This window comes from Amborella trichopoda, chromosome 1 (genome assembly GCF_054954075.1).
Source record: "Amborella trichopoda isolate Santa Cruz 75 chromosome 1, AtrichopodaSantaCruz75HAP2 v2.0, whole genome shotgun sequence".
Lineage (NCBI taxonomy): Eukaryota > Viridiplantae > Streptophyta > Magnoliopsida > Amborellales > Amborellaceae > Amborella > Amborella trichopoda.
Genome location: NC_142336.1, coordinates 8,703,760 through 8,718,702, shown reverse-complemented (window position 1 = coordinate 8,718,702; position 14,943 = coordinate 8,703,760). Strand labels below are relative to the sequence as shown.

The window sequence follows — 14,943 nt, the reverse complement described above, 5'->3', positions numbered from 1 at the left end:
ACACCCTTAAGCATAATTTTTACCAAATTGATATAAAATTTAAAAACATATGCTCGAGTGTAATTTTTAATCTTTAACCCGTTAGTGATATTGTAAGGGGTTTCAAACCTTTTTATGATATTTTCACCTAAGTTTTTTATTTGTCTCTGTCATTGGGTCTTCGCGCTCACACAGATGAGCATTCATAAAACAATTTTTGCCATCTCGCTGCATAAACAGATTCTCTCTCACAAACATAAACAATTGTTGCCATCTCGCTGCATAATCGCTGCATAAACAGACTCTCTCTCTAAAGAAACAATTCTCACTTCAAGAAATTGAGCAAGGGATAGCCATTGATCCAATGCATTGACCTACAGAGAGAGCACCAACCCAACCTTTTTAACTCTGAAGAGAATTATCAGTTAGCAGTTGAACCTCCACATCATTATGTGCTTATCATTGTGAACGGTGGCCACCTTATGCATTCCCACTGAAAGGCATGTGATGGTGGGCCGCTCATGTCTTGGTATGGTAAGAAGGTCATCTTCCGTCGCTCTCTTTGCCTTGAATTTCTTAACCAATCTGTCATCTGAGTCTCTTCTTGTATCAATTCCAGGAATAAAGGCTGAGAGAGTGATTCCTGAGTTTGCGCTGACTACACGCAAAACACCATCAATGCCACCCACAACCAGACAGAATGTATCACCTGGTAGATGATCCATTGCATACAAAACATTTGGGCTCACTCGTGTCCTCCAAACTTGCTGATGTTTCCTTGAAAAGAGGAAAAGAGAAGGAAGAACATGTAAAATCTCAGCCCACAGTCATGGTTGAGAGAGACAATCATGCATACAACTAAAATAACTATGGTGCAGTGTCATGCTCTTGGACTTCTAGCAACCTAAAACAAGGAAACTGCACTTTAATACTATGACAGGTGACATTCCGAAACTTCTTTTGGGCTTTAATGAATTTTCTCAACTACGAAAAGGAGTTCAAAATAATGAAATATACCATATATGAAAAATAAGAAAACTTTTAGCATTAAACTACATTTCAAACCAAAGGAATCTGATGTACGTGCCGTTGAAGTTTTGAGTTGAATTTCCTTACCGGAGATCCCAACATTGTGCATAACCAGATGTTGTTCCAGCAAAAACATAATGCGAGCACGGGTTCACGGATAAACAGCTTATTCCTGCACATGATGTTCAAATGTGAAGTAGACAGTGTTTGAAAGGTTTGGATAAGACCTAAATACATAAGACTCAAAACGTACAAATGACTAAATATTCTCTTTTTTCCTTAATACAACAACGTTAACCGTTTCAACAAAAAAAATTTCATTTATGTGCTCAAAATTGCTTAACCGCAATTTAAGTTGCAAGTTCAAAACATTTGCCCACAACATGAAACAACTTTAACTATTCCTTTACCTCAATGTTTTTAAACTCGCCTTAGGCCTCGGACTCGGCCGCCCTGGCCCAAGGAGTAACTCAGCCGAGTGGTCCGAGGTGAGTAACTCAGCCAAGTCAGAGTGAACTCGACCGAGGAAATTTCAGGGCCCAAAAGGCCAAAAAAAAATAAAAAAAGTGAAAATGGTTTAAAAACGAAATAAAAATAGTAAAGCGAAGAAAACTTAAGGCAACATAAAAAGTCCAAAAAAGCTAAAACAAAAAAGAACAAAACATCGATTTAGAAAAATTGATTTATATTTGGAGACATTTAGAAAAATCCAAAAGAAGAGGAAAATATAAAAATATTCCATATGACAAGAAAAACTCACATATCATTTTCAAAAATAATTTAAATTGCATATATAATTTCTTTACATTAGTTCAACAATTTTATATAAATTTATCTTTTAAATTTTAAGTGGCCAGAGTACTGGGCTTGGCAAGGAAATGAGTCGACTCTGCCAAGTTTTAATTCATTGCTTAATCTCATACATAGGCTTAGAAAAATGTAGAAGAATATACGAAATATAGCTGGTAGACATGAGCTGAGGTATTTACAGTTGGGAAAAGTTTATATAGAGCCGAGGCTCTAGACGATCAAATTCAAGCCTATATCAAAACTTTCATTAGATGAGGTTGTTTTGATGCCCAAATATCCTCAAATTGATCATCTCAACATCAAGATGCATGGACATGAGAAAAAAATGGATTTTAAGTTTTGAAAATAGTGTATTTTGTAGCATATTTTTGGAACGTCAATTTTAAAGATTTTCAAGTTTTCATAGATCTCTCGATCTATACTATGTTTTAAGCTTTAAACTTTATAAATAAATATGAAAATATATTTTAAGGCTATCAAAAAGATTTTTAATATGGAAACCACATTCCTCAACACTATTTGAAGGTAGGCTCTAATTGGATTGTTTAGAGCCTAGGCTCTATACAAACCGCACCCTTTACAGTTTCTAGTCACATTATCAAGTAATATTATAAAGACCTACAAAGGTTCAGTTTCTTAGTATAAAGTCTTCCCGCATCCTCAAAATAGAAGAAAGAAATTTATAATTAGATAAATTAATAGAAGAAAGAGACACATTCAATAACTTACGATTACACTTTAGATTCACAAAGAGAAGAAGTTAGCATTCTAGATATCTCATTTCAGGCAGAATGCCATGGAAATCACCTGTGGCAGTGGATCTTCTCAAGGAAGCCACATCTTGGCCAGATACAATATCAGAAACAGATACACTACCAAGGGAGGAACCGCTCACTATCAACTGGTCATCGGTCAAAGCCAGGCAAGTTACAGGGGCATGATGCATCCTGAAAAAGTTTGAATGTGAGAAACACATTAGACACAAAAAATGAGCAGAAAGTAAAATGAGAAGTCTTAACAACAAAAGTTTCCAAAATGAGTATCATTAACTCCTGGTAAACATGGACTTGGGCCTGGGCTTGATTGGTTAGCAGTTGACGCCAAGCAACGCAACATCTCAAGCTCAATTCCTACAACTGAACTACCCAAAAGAGAAAAAACAAACTCCTGTAAACATGCATATTTGATAACTCTTGGGACTGTATAATCAATTATAGAACAAGGTGAACTTTTGCATACCAACCATTTGGCTTAATACAGAGGTGAGACACATGGTTGCAAACCAGGTGTCTTTTGTATTAGTTCATGGCCAGACCTAGTTAAAAAAATAAAATAAAAATGAGAGAGGTCTTGGGATTGAACCTCTCCTTTGCAAAACCATCCTGACCTACCAAGAAAATCATAATAAATCACATTGCTCTCTACGCCAAAGCGATAGAGTTCCATAATTCATGCGTGTCCATGTCGCACTGAATAGAGAATACAGACCTTATAATTCTTGACATTCTGCCCCCATACATATCAAAGACACGAACAGTTCCATCCCCACATCCAATTACAGCCTCTGGATCCATGTAACTGCATAGCAAACCAGAAGCCATCTCAAGAACACCAAATGTCCTAGCCTCCCAGGGTACCATTTCAGACCAAAGAGAATGGGTTCAGGAAATTACTGATAGCCACTAACTAAATAAATACGAGTGCTTAATTAACTAGTATGCTGATGATAATAATATGGAAAGAGATGATATAGCTTCAAACATGAAGCTCAAGAAAAGCCAGTACCACCATCCTCAACTTTCATTTCATCCACCACACTTAACAGTCAGAAAAGCGGGCTTCATGATTGTTTTCTTTACTTTTGAGTTCCCCAGTGATAACCTACAACAGGTAGTTAGTAGACAAATCCAACTAAGTTCGATAACAGGGCTAAGCCTAATTCTGGATCGAGTTATCACTAAATAGGCCATAAACCTTGTTTGTCAACAAGGTTTAGGAATTCCCCATCCCCTGAAAATTGGGGGAAGGGGCCCCTCCGTTTACATCATTAATGCTCCCTCCCTTGAAACCCAAATTTGGCTTTCCTTATTTGGGTTTACTGTAGATTTTTTCGCAACCTAATTTTGCTTTTTATTTGATACTGTAAATTATATTATATACAGTGATTACTGAATATTACTGTACATTGCAGAAATTTCTCTCATTACAGTAAATTTACAGTGCTTTACTTTGTTTACTATAACAGAAAATTTACAGTAACTTTAATAAACTACTGTAACTCACAGTACAGCACCATGAGAGAACTTTGAGCGTTGACAATCCAGACAGCATCATTCCCCCAACTTCTTGGCTTTAATAATACTGTATGCCTGAAATTCGCCCATGGTTCTATCTGGCACTCCATTCCAATTGAAGCCCACACTCTCTACTCGTTACATCACTCTCTCTCACTCCTATCTCTCTCAACACAGCCAGGGCAATTCCCTCTGTTCAAGAGCATGTGCTATTATGGATAGGTTATGACAAGAAAAAGAAATCATCAATAATTCAAAAAAATTGAAATGCATTATAATCCAAAACTTCCACTATTTTTTGGTGATCTGAACCCTCCAGCTTGTAAGTCCTAAATATTTTGAAAATCCGATCTACTGAACAAATATATCATGGAATACAAGAGTCAAATGCCCCTACATTTTCATTTGTTGCTTTCTCATGCAGACCTCAGACCAATTCTTTAAAAGGAAAGCATGAGTTTGTGGTGAAATTCTTTTCCTTTTATGCCAACCAAAACACCATTTCTAGGAAGAAAGAACAAACAAAAGCATCTGCTTAACACAACATGCAAGAATAGAATAATACATTAAAGTTAACAACCATGTTCAGATTTAACCACTCACCGCATGCAGTAAGTTCGTGTCACACACCCTTTGTTTGACAATATGCTTCTTTTACCTTGACGCTTCCAAATGTTTACGTGAGTTCCAACAAGACCAACAATCTGAAAACTATAAACTAACTCAATATACCATAACAATTTTTGTCTTTTAAAACTAACTCATGGACATCAACCAAAGTACAAATAAAAACTGAATATTTCAATGCATACTCCATGAATGCATTCATACATACCTCACATGTCCCAAATGCGTAAATACATGCCCTTTATAAGCAGATGCCATTGTGTTATTATGCATTGATAAAATTATATATATATTCCATTTATTGGACTTTTGGTGTTTTAATTCTTAGATATATATATCTCTAAGAATTAAAACACCAAAAGTCCAATAAATGGAAGGGTTTGTGTTTTGTAGCCTGTTTACCTTATTCTCATCAAAATCAAAATCAATGAGTGGGAGCACATCTGGAACTTGATATTCTTCTAAACACTTGTGATTCCGTGAAGACCATAGCCGCAATACCTACCATCATCAATATAAAAAGAAACATGTAAAAATCACCCCTTAATAATAAATCTGAAAGACAGTCACAAATACTACTTCACACAACAAGATAAACTCAAAACATAATATGTTGGACACATGAGTTCAAGTGGAAACAGAATTCACTATCCTTTAAGAACAAACTACCAAGTAGGACATATGTTAACTTTCTCTCAAAAAAAAAACTACCAAGTAGGACATATTCTACTAGCAAATGGCATGTGCATTGCATGATGCTCCTGCTGAGAGATTAGATGAATTTTTTTTAAAATATTTAATCAAAAAAGTAATAATTTGTTATTTTATTTCATTAGAATTCATTCATTTTTATTTTATAGATGTTTACTTCTCTATCTAACCTTCTCTATTTTCTTTTTCAAGTTTCATTTTTTGGATAAGGTAAAAACTTATATAGAAATTTCTAATTTTGTAATTCCAACTTTTTATAGGCATTCAACTAAGGCCAAATCCCGGGCCCCTCGTGAAGGCCTCAGACGTTTCGACCACTATTGGGGCTCTATTCTCTTGGTAGAAGGGAACTCTCAGAACATCATCTATTGGGCATCTAGCACCTCAAAGCCACCGTGGAGACTTTGGTGTCTTTTTGATGAAATCCATGATCTTTGCAGGCATATGCAGTTCTCTTGGAGGCATATCTGGAGGGAGGCCAACCAGGTCGCAGATGAACTAGCCAAACTCGAAGCGGCCTCAGTGTCATCGCACAGTCTTTAGTTTTGGTTGACAGAATGTTGGGTTATCTTTGTTTCTTATTGCTGTTATTTTCATAGTTCTCGCTTTCTTGGTTTTGTCACCTCTCTTGGTGACTTTTCTTTGTAATCCCCTTGGGGCTGTTTTTGTAACTCTCTTATTCATCTATACAATGTTGAGAGTATAAAAAAAAAAAACTTTTTATAGGCATTCAGTATATAAAATCCCTTTCTAATTTTTTATTTGAAATTTCTTTTTTACTCTTATTTTTCTCCATAACTGATTATTCTTTTAATTCAAGTTTTTTAAAAAATCATAAAAAAGATTTTGGAAGGGAGATGAATGCAATTTTTCTCTTGGAAATTTTATTATTAGTTTTGTATAAAAAATTAAAAATATTTTTAAGCAAATAGATTTCAGAGATGAGAGTTAGAGAGAGAAAGAGATGCTGATATTTTAGAAAATTTGGAGAAAAAATAGGAACGGTGAGAAATTTAAAAGTCACACTACTATTTATTCTCCCTTTATACAGAGTTGAGCTAGAGTTATCAACAAGCCCACTAAATAAAGTTAAGACCCCTCCACTAGAACGCAATTAGCATGACACAGTTGAAAAATCTTAAGGCTTGATGTGAAGTGTTCTCACCTACGACTCTAGAGAATACATACCCCATGTGGCTAGAATAGTGCTACACTTCCAGCAGTGTGCAATCATGAAGAAAGCCACCAATACCACAGTTAGGCTGAGGTAACTCTGTGAACCCCTGATGAATTTGATCTTTAATGTCCTAGGTGAAGGTTTGATACATCTCATGCCCCAAACATCTGTAATCCAGTCCCTCAATAGGTCCGCTTTAGAACCCTAGTAATGGAGCAATCCATTGGATCCCAAGACTACCTGTTGGAAGGAATCCTCTGACATGTCAAGAACCTCCCTAAGCATTCACTAAGGATCCTACTAATGACAATCACTTGAAAACCCTCAATATCACATTTTTGTGAATTTGTGTAACAATTCGTGTGTATGTGAGCACACAGCGTAAACAGAGACAACATATGCACATCAACAAGTGTGCGCAGAGAGAGAGAGAGAGAGAGAGAGAGATTTGCGTCTCAACTTAGCCATACAAGGTCTATCATAATCACAATAGTTTATCTAGAACCTTAGCTCTCTCATTTCTTTCCTTAACAATAGTGAGATTATTAAAAATAAAAATGAAAAAAAAGACTATGTCCAATAACTGCAGTTTCCACAATTTTCAAATAAAGAGCCAAATCATCCAAATATTAACTTATCGTCATCATCATCTGAGCCTTATCCCAACTATTTGGAATTGGCTACATGAATCATGTCCTGCAATTCCGTTCTATCAAGGGTCAAGGCCCTCAGTTAGACTATAAGTCACCATATCTCTTCTCACTACTTCCATTCATGTCCTTTTGGGCCTTCCCTTTGCTCTTTTAGAGCCTTCCACTTGAACAAATTCGTCCATCCTGACTAGTGTTGTATTATATCTACACTACATATGGCCAGCCCACCTGAGACTATTTTTCCCTCATCTTATTGCCTATTGGAGCCACCCCTATGTTCCCTCGAGTGTATTCAATTAAAAAATTAACACCTACGAAATTCAAGTCATTAAAATGAACATTCACCTACAAGGACAAATATAATACTTTATGAAACAAATCATTTAATGCATGCCAATTGAAGAGGATGATTACTATACACACACACACACACACACTAACATATGCCCAATTTTCTGTACAAGTGGAATCAGAAGTTTGCTGCCACTAATGAATGATGCATTCAATCTTATACCTTATCTCCTACACCGGTCAAAAGTAATCCCATCTTCATGCGGCAAACATTTACACTGCACATGAGACAAATAGTATGTATAAAATAATTGAACTTCACCAGTTAATCACTAAAAGAAATAAGACCAATACAAAAGATATCAACTGTCGATTGCGAATATCGAGTACATAAACACATGGACAAAAATAGCTGATGTATATGTGCTCACACGTTTTTCACATTTTTATTCTACTCATGTATTAAAGAAAAACTGTGTCAGCGTAATGTATGTACATGTATACATGTACATACATTCATCCTAACCATGAATCAAAACTTACACACACGCACGCACATACATGTATATGTGTATGTAATGCAGACTTAGAATTGCTGAATACATCATCAGCCACGAGTTTATGATGATACATAAAGGCACCAGATAATAGTCAACACAAAACTAGTCATAAGGACCCTGTTCCTAACTCAATCCACCCTTTCACCCTCATGAACAGATATTAATTGTCTCAACATTGCTAATAAGCAACTCAATTACACCTCTGCCCCACTCTCTATATTTCATAAACAGAGTATTCAAAACCATTTCCATTTCGACACCATGGAGGAGATCAATTGATTTCATCATCAAGTATCTAGCATCCCCAAAGAAGTTAGGGAAGAGCTTTGCTGATCATCAATGTGCACGAATCTATTAAGAACTCCGACTTTTTCAAAAGATATTCAAGAAACCAAGTTTTTTTAATGGAACCAATATAAATCTATATTTTATCTTTTTTACAAAAAAAATTTTCAAATAAAATTTCTTCACTATAATTTATCGCTTCATGAATTTAATATCTTTGAATTGTGGTTTAGAGATAAGCATATTAAAAGTGGAAGTAGTTAAGAATCTCGATTTAACAAAAATTTCCATAAAAATGTTTTCCCAAATATGTGCCTTTATTTCTCCAAAAAAAAAAAATCCATCAAAACAACCATACATCTCAAAATAATAGTTAGAGTTAGAGGAAGTTCAATAGAAAATCATTTCTTTCCTCTAAATACGGAGAGTCATTATAAATAGCAAGAGAGAGATTATGTCAGTGTTCCAAAAAATGCTTGGCGGCACCTAGGCGGTTAGGGGGTCCAGGCCGCTCAGTGCCTAAGCAGGCGCCCAAAATCTAGGTGGTCCATTAGAATGAAAACTTGTTTTAAGGTCAGATTTTGTGTAAAAAATAAAAAATATATATATTGAGACATATTTTAGTCCATAATTCCATGCATTTCAAATTCAAAAATCAAACTTTAAAATTTAAACTTCAAACTATTAGGCACTAGAGTATTAGACCATATCCATATTCCACACCATAATCCAAACTCCATGCACTCCATAGTCCATACACAGAGAAACTAAAAAATGGCTTAAAAATAGGAAACTATAATCCAAAATAGCAACTTAGCAAGACATCGATTCTTATCAAGAAAATAAAAAATAACACATAAGATTTAGATCTCAAAATCTTCTAAAAGGCCCTCTAATAGACCTATAAGATCTCCAAAACTAAATCTAATCTCAATGGGTGATTTTAGATTGATTTCTCGTAACTTTGAAAGGCTCTTCAATCCTATGGAAATAACAAAACTCTAGTTTTTTGATGTTTCTATCTCTCTAAAATGGGCTCTTATGGGGTTTAAATTCATTTCAGTCTTATTTTTATAAAACAACCCAAACATAACCCAAAAATGCCCCTCAACAAGGGGCATTTTCGCCCCTGGGCACCCACCTAAGCAGGTGCCCAAGCGCCTAAGCGGCTTCCTAGGGGCAGGCTGCCTAGGCGGCCAGGCCCCCTGGACCGCCTAGGCGCTAGGTGGTCCGCCTTTTGGAACAAGGGATTATGTGACAGTTAGCAATTTAGACAGCTAGGAATACAAGGTGAGCTTTGAATATTTGAATTTACTTAAGAATTTTGTTGCTTTTTTTTTTTCTGCATAAAAAAGTTTGATTAATTTCACCTTTTTAATTTTTTGCTATTTCATTATTAATATTGCATAAAACATAACAATTTGGGCAGACCACTATTTTACATTATTGGATTTTTGTGTTTTAGTTAATTGCAATCCTATACTAAAGGTCATTTTTTTTTTCTTCCCCACAATAATTCCATACCAGGGGTCGCATTCGTGTTGTTTGCTAATATACTTCGTGTGTTAAGTACTATTGTTATTTTATTGTAGGCTCCCAATAGATCTATCATATATTTTGTGTTGTGAAAACAAAGTGAGCATTATTGTTGTACTTATTGAAAGTTTAGACAAAAATTTGTCAAGTATAACTCAAGATTCAAGGTAAGGACATAAAAATCATAGTTAAATGGTTTTAATGCATCCATATAATAACTGCAACTCATAATCTTACACTATGTTACCCTAACATATCCGACTTTTTCACTCCGTTTTGTTTAGTCAAATCCGAAATATTCACGATTCTCTAACTTAACTAATTTTAGGTGATCCGTATTTTTGACCTGATTTTATGCCTCCGACTTTTTTGGAGCAAAACCAATTTATTATCGATGTTTTGGTTTGCTGAAATATTGTTATTCCCGTACTTGCTAACTATGGTTCCAACAAGTATATGTGCATTTATATGCACCTGAACACTACAAAACACATTGAAATCATTGAATTCACATTTCAAAATTGTAATAAATCAAAAGATATAACAAAGGAATGGGCTTAAGGCTAGATGGCTAGGGTGATGGGACGCCACGACATGACATCTTGAATTCCATTCCTACTAAGGGTAGGGGACCCAATCCCCACTGAATTACCCCCCAAAAAAAAGATATAGCAAATGACATCCATGATTTCATAAAACGCTCAAATATCCATAACGAGAAAATACTAAATAACTTAAATACATGATCGCAACCACAAATTCATAGTCCAAAATTCATAGACGCCAATCTCCATAGTTCATACACTTTCCACAATTAAAAAATCCAAATCAAATCCGTCGAAGACATTTGGAAAAAACGAAAAAATCTCAAATACGAAGATAAAACACTCACCTTTGTTGCTTGAATCTCAATATTTGAAGTTTTGGATGACTTGAACCTCTAAATCACCCTAAAAATCCCCTTACACTGCTCATTGTGGTCCACAATGAATTCAGAAAAACAAAAAGAGTTTGAGATGATTTCTCAAATTGTGTAATAATTAATGTCTAAAAAGTTTGAATATACATACATATATATGTATGTATGTATGTTATATATATATATATATCTAGGAAAACACTTCAAAATGCCTATAGGTGAAGTTCTACAGTACTTCACCTACAACTTTATCACCATCAAAGTTCATCACACGGCCATAGAAGTCTGATAGTATTTGAATTTTAATATTTTTCACAAATCATAATGATCTGAAATTTTGTTGGTATGTGCGGCTTAATGAGGCGCACCTGAATAAAATATAAAACAAATAGTTTGGATGATAAAAATGACCTAAAATACCCTATGAAGTTTCTGGGGTAATTTTGTCATTGTTTTTTATGACTATTATTTTTTTAATATTTTATTTTTGTGCACCTTGGTCATATGTACACATGCCCCAAATTTTAGATAAAACTGATTTGTAAAATAATTATTAAAATTCAAATAGAACCGGACAACAGTGACCGTGTGATGAACTTTTGATGGTGATGAGGTGTAGGTGAAGTATTGTAGAACTTCACCTATAGGCGTTTTGTAGTGTTTTCCATATATATATATATATATATATATATATATATATATATATATATATATATATATATATATATATATACATTCTTTTTTTAACCTTTTTGAGGTTTTAAAGGCTCAAAAGTCGGGCCAGCAATAAAAGCTTTTGCATAGAGGGCTTACTTAAAATAGGTGGGATGGGCCTTGATCGGAGTCGAAGAGAAGGTGCACTGACCCCCCTCTTTCCCCCCTTAAAAGGGGAAAAAGCAAAAAGTAGCCCTTTCCGGACGGCATCTTCTACCCTCAGGCAAGGGCATGACCTGGGCACCCACCCAAGTCTGAGCACTGGGCACCTGGCCAGGCCGCCCATAAAGAGCTGCCTATGCCTAGGTGGGGTGCCGGCCCCCTTTGTGTATTAAACTCTCTCATGCTCCCAATGCCTAATTCTGTTGTCTGCCTCTTCGATAGCCCTACCTACCTTTCCCCACTTAACCAAGTGGATTTTTCTATCATCTCCTCAGCCACCCCAAAGAGCGTTATCTCATCATCTCTCTATTCATCTGCTAATGCTGCGCATTTGGCCCATCAAAGATACATTTAGACAATCAGGAGCCTATGTTGGTCGCATTTGGTCAGGCACATAAGTTTGAACTTCAGAAACTAATTGAATCAACACCTCAGGCTTGTTTGCATCTGTCATTGTTATACCTTTTTTGGGCCTAGCTGTAGAAGCCTAGCTGTAGAAGCCATTAGTCGACTAAGATGGACAATATAGACCAAACACAGCAAGCAAAATATCACTTATTCTTCTTCGTTTATGACTTTACAGGAAGTGTTTGACTAAAAGTCATTATCCTGGGAAAAGTTACATCATATTCTTAATCCATCTATTCTTTGATAAGCTATAAATTCCTTCTTTGTTACAAAATGTTTCAAGAATCCTTTTAGAAAATCATTTCACTATTTGTAAAGAAGAAATGATTTTCGAACAAGTGTCTGAGTAATGACAAGCAAAAGGTGCATTCCAATAACCATGTCACTAGCTAGTTTTGTTCTATGCAAAATACAGCACAATGCACTTCTTGTCATTTTCTTTATGCCAAGGTGATTTGGAATACTTTGAGAATCACACAGTGGAAGTTACAAACTTCAATGTACCCTGAAGAATGGCCTCTCCATTGAGAAACTTCTGCAAAGCCTGCTGATAAATACGTTATGTGTTGCTCCACTGCAAGCTCTTGCAGGCAGATACTCCATGATTTATTGGGAGTGTGCACTTCACTTAGATCAACCGGACATTGCTTTTGCTTGTAACATAGATGTTTCCATAAGTTAGAGTTAAGAATTGTTCTGTACCTGGAAAGAGAAAATGAAAAGTGTGTAAGAAAAGGTTCAGTTCCTAATAATATGTAACATAGTTATCGATCAGAGAAAAAAATCTAAAAATTTATCAAAAAGTGGGTGTGTGCAGTTGATCAATGGAGTACATTGAAGCAATAACAATCTGACACCCAAAAAGGAATTTACATATTTTACAAATTACTAAGCAAAGCTAGCTTCAGGGATGCATTATTCAAGTAGAATTCTAAGTATATCGGCTGTTACAGATATTGGTCATTGATGCTTCTTAACCTTTTTGTCAGTCATTTATAATGATATTTTACTCAACAAAGAGTAATCTGTCAGTTACTCTTCAAAGTTCTTCTTTCCTCACATCAAATGAATAATGCATACATATTTCTTTGAACGAAAAATTAGAAGGACCCAGAAACTATTTCACGAATTAGAAAAGAAATAGAGTTTTTTTAGGTAAGATTGAGGTAAAATATCAATCAAATTTTTAAATCAAACGGGCATGGGCACTGAAGGAAGAGCATGTATACATTTCCTAATGCCACAAAAAATTGAAGAACCCATAAAAAAAAACATCTGCGAATTGGCCACGAAAAAAGACTTTCTGAGTGAAATTTCAAGAAAATGGAACCGATTAAGTAAGCATGTATACATTTCCTAATGCCACAAAAACTTAGAGAACCCATAAAAAAACATCTGCGAATTGGCCACGGAAAAAGAGTTTCTGAGTGAAATTTCAAGAAAATGGAACCGATTATGAAGTAAGTTGTGGAACTAACCAGAATTTGCAGACTACAGAGGATCGAGCAAGATCGAAGTGGTCTAGAGAGCCGAAGATTCTGCAGAGAAGATCACTACTAAGCGCATGGATTCCTCCACTGCGCGCTCTCCTGCTATATAGGCAGCTCTTTCCCACCTCCATATTCAGAGAGTTGCAGGGTTTTCAAACACTCTGGAAACCCATGGCCTCACGCGAAAATGTGTTCACAGAAGAGAGCGCAAAACTGGGAAGAGAGAGGAGAGGAAGAGGGGCCACCTAGAGAGAGAGTACAGGGGAAGAGAGAGAGACAAGTCCTATTGTCTTTAATGAAATGGCTAAACTGCCCCTATTTATCTCAAAAATTTTTTTTAGAAGAGGTCGTTTTGATGCTCAGTGATTATCTCCATACATGGACATGAAAAAGAATAAATTTCGAAGTTCTAAAATAAATTTCGAAGTTCTAAAAATAATGTATTTTGTAACGTATTTTTGAATTATCAATTTTAAAAAGTTTTCAAGTTATTCAAATATCGGCTCCCATTTACATTATTTTGAAGCTTTAACTTGAAATAGTTTATATAGGGCTTAGGCTCCGAACAATCAAATTAGAACTACCTCAAACATCTTACTAGAAGAGGTTGTTTTGATGCCCAAATATCCTCTAATTGATCATCTCGACTTCGACATGCATGGACCTGGTAAAAAAAATGGATTTCTAGTTTTAAAAATAGTACATCTTATAATGCATATTTGGATAGTTAATTGATATGCTCGATCAACACTATTTTTTAAGCTTTAAATTTTCATTGATATGCTAGATCAACACTATTTTTTAAGCTTTAAATTTTATAATTAAAAATAAAAATATATTTTAAGACTAATCAAAAATGGAAAAAGATTCAGTGTATAGACTCATGTGTATAGACTCTATGTATAGCAACTCGAAAGGGGACAGCGGGGGAAAGATTTCGTGCTTTGTACGACAAATATTTCATTTTAAAAAATTATAAGGGGGACGGTGGGGAAAGTATGCCTCTACACGCTGGTGACGTTCTCCCTCACTCTCTCGCTCTAAACACTTTTTCTCTTTCTCACAAGCGGAGCTGAAGGCCACCTCTCCTCTACGACTCTCTGCTGTAGTTTCCCAACTTTTTTTTCTCTCTCATGCCCCCATTCTATCTCTAGCGCCCATATCTCTCTGTTGTAGTTTCCCCATTCCCATCTCCCTCTTTTGCCTCACCCCTATCTTTCTCTCACCCCTTCTCTCTTTGAAAATTTCGTGCCTCATTCTCATCTCTTTGGAAATCACTCTCCCTTGACCCATTGTCA

General features: G+C 35.5%; 1 protein-coding gene across 7 annotated transcripts; it reads right to left on the bottom strand.

Moving 5' to 3' along the window:
* Positions 1-109: 109 nt before the first annotated feature.
* Positions 110-14,007, bottom strand: LOC18442832 (F-box family protein with WD40/YVTN repeat doamin). Of its 7 annotated transcripts, none has more exons than XM_088860758.1 (10): positions 13,634-13,742; positions 11,685-12,857; positions 10,845-10,919; positions 7,795-7,849; positions 5,142-5,240; positions 4,716-4,823; positions 3,307-3,396; positions 2,626-2,765; positions 1,096-1,180; positions 110-756 (listed from the first exon to the last, which is right to left on the bottom strand). In XM_088860758.1, exons 5-10 carry the CDS (start codon positions 5,180-5,182, stop codon positions 405-407), a joined length of 816 nt encoding a protein of 271 aa, XP_088716884.1. In that variant the 5' UTR covers positions 5,183-5,240; positions 7,795-7,849; positions 10,845-10,919; positions 11,685-12,857; positions 13,634-13,742; the 3' UTR covers positions 110-404. The 7 variants fall into 7 exon arrangements, with proteins under 7 accessions (XP_088716884.1, XP_088716866.1, XP_006853104.1 ...); XM_088860740.1 differs by having other exon boundaries at positions 4,716-4,816; XM_006853042.4 differs by lacking the exon at positions 10,845-10,919 and having other exon boundaries at positions 4,716-4,816; positions 12,660-12,857; positions 13,634-14,007.
* Positions 14,008-14,943: the final 936 nt, after the last annotated feature.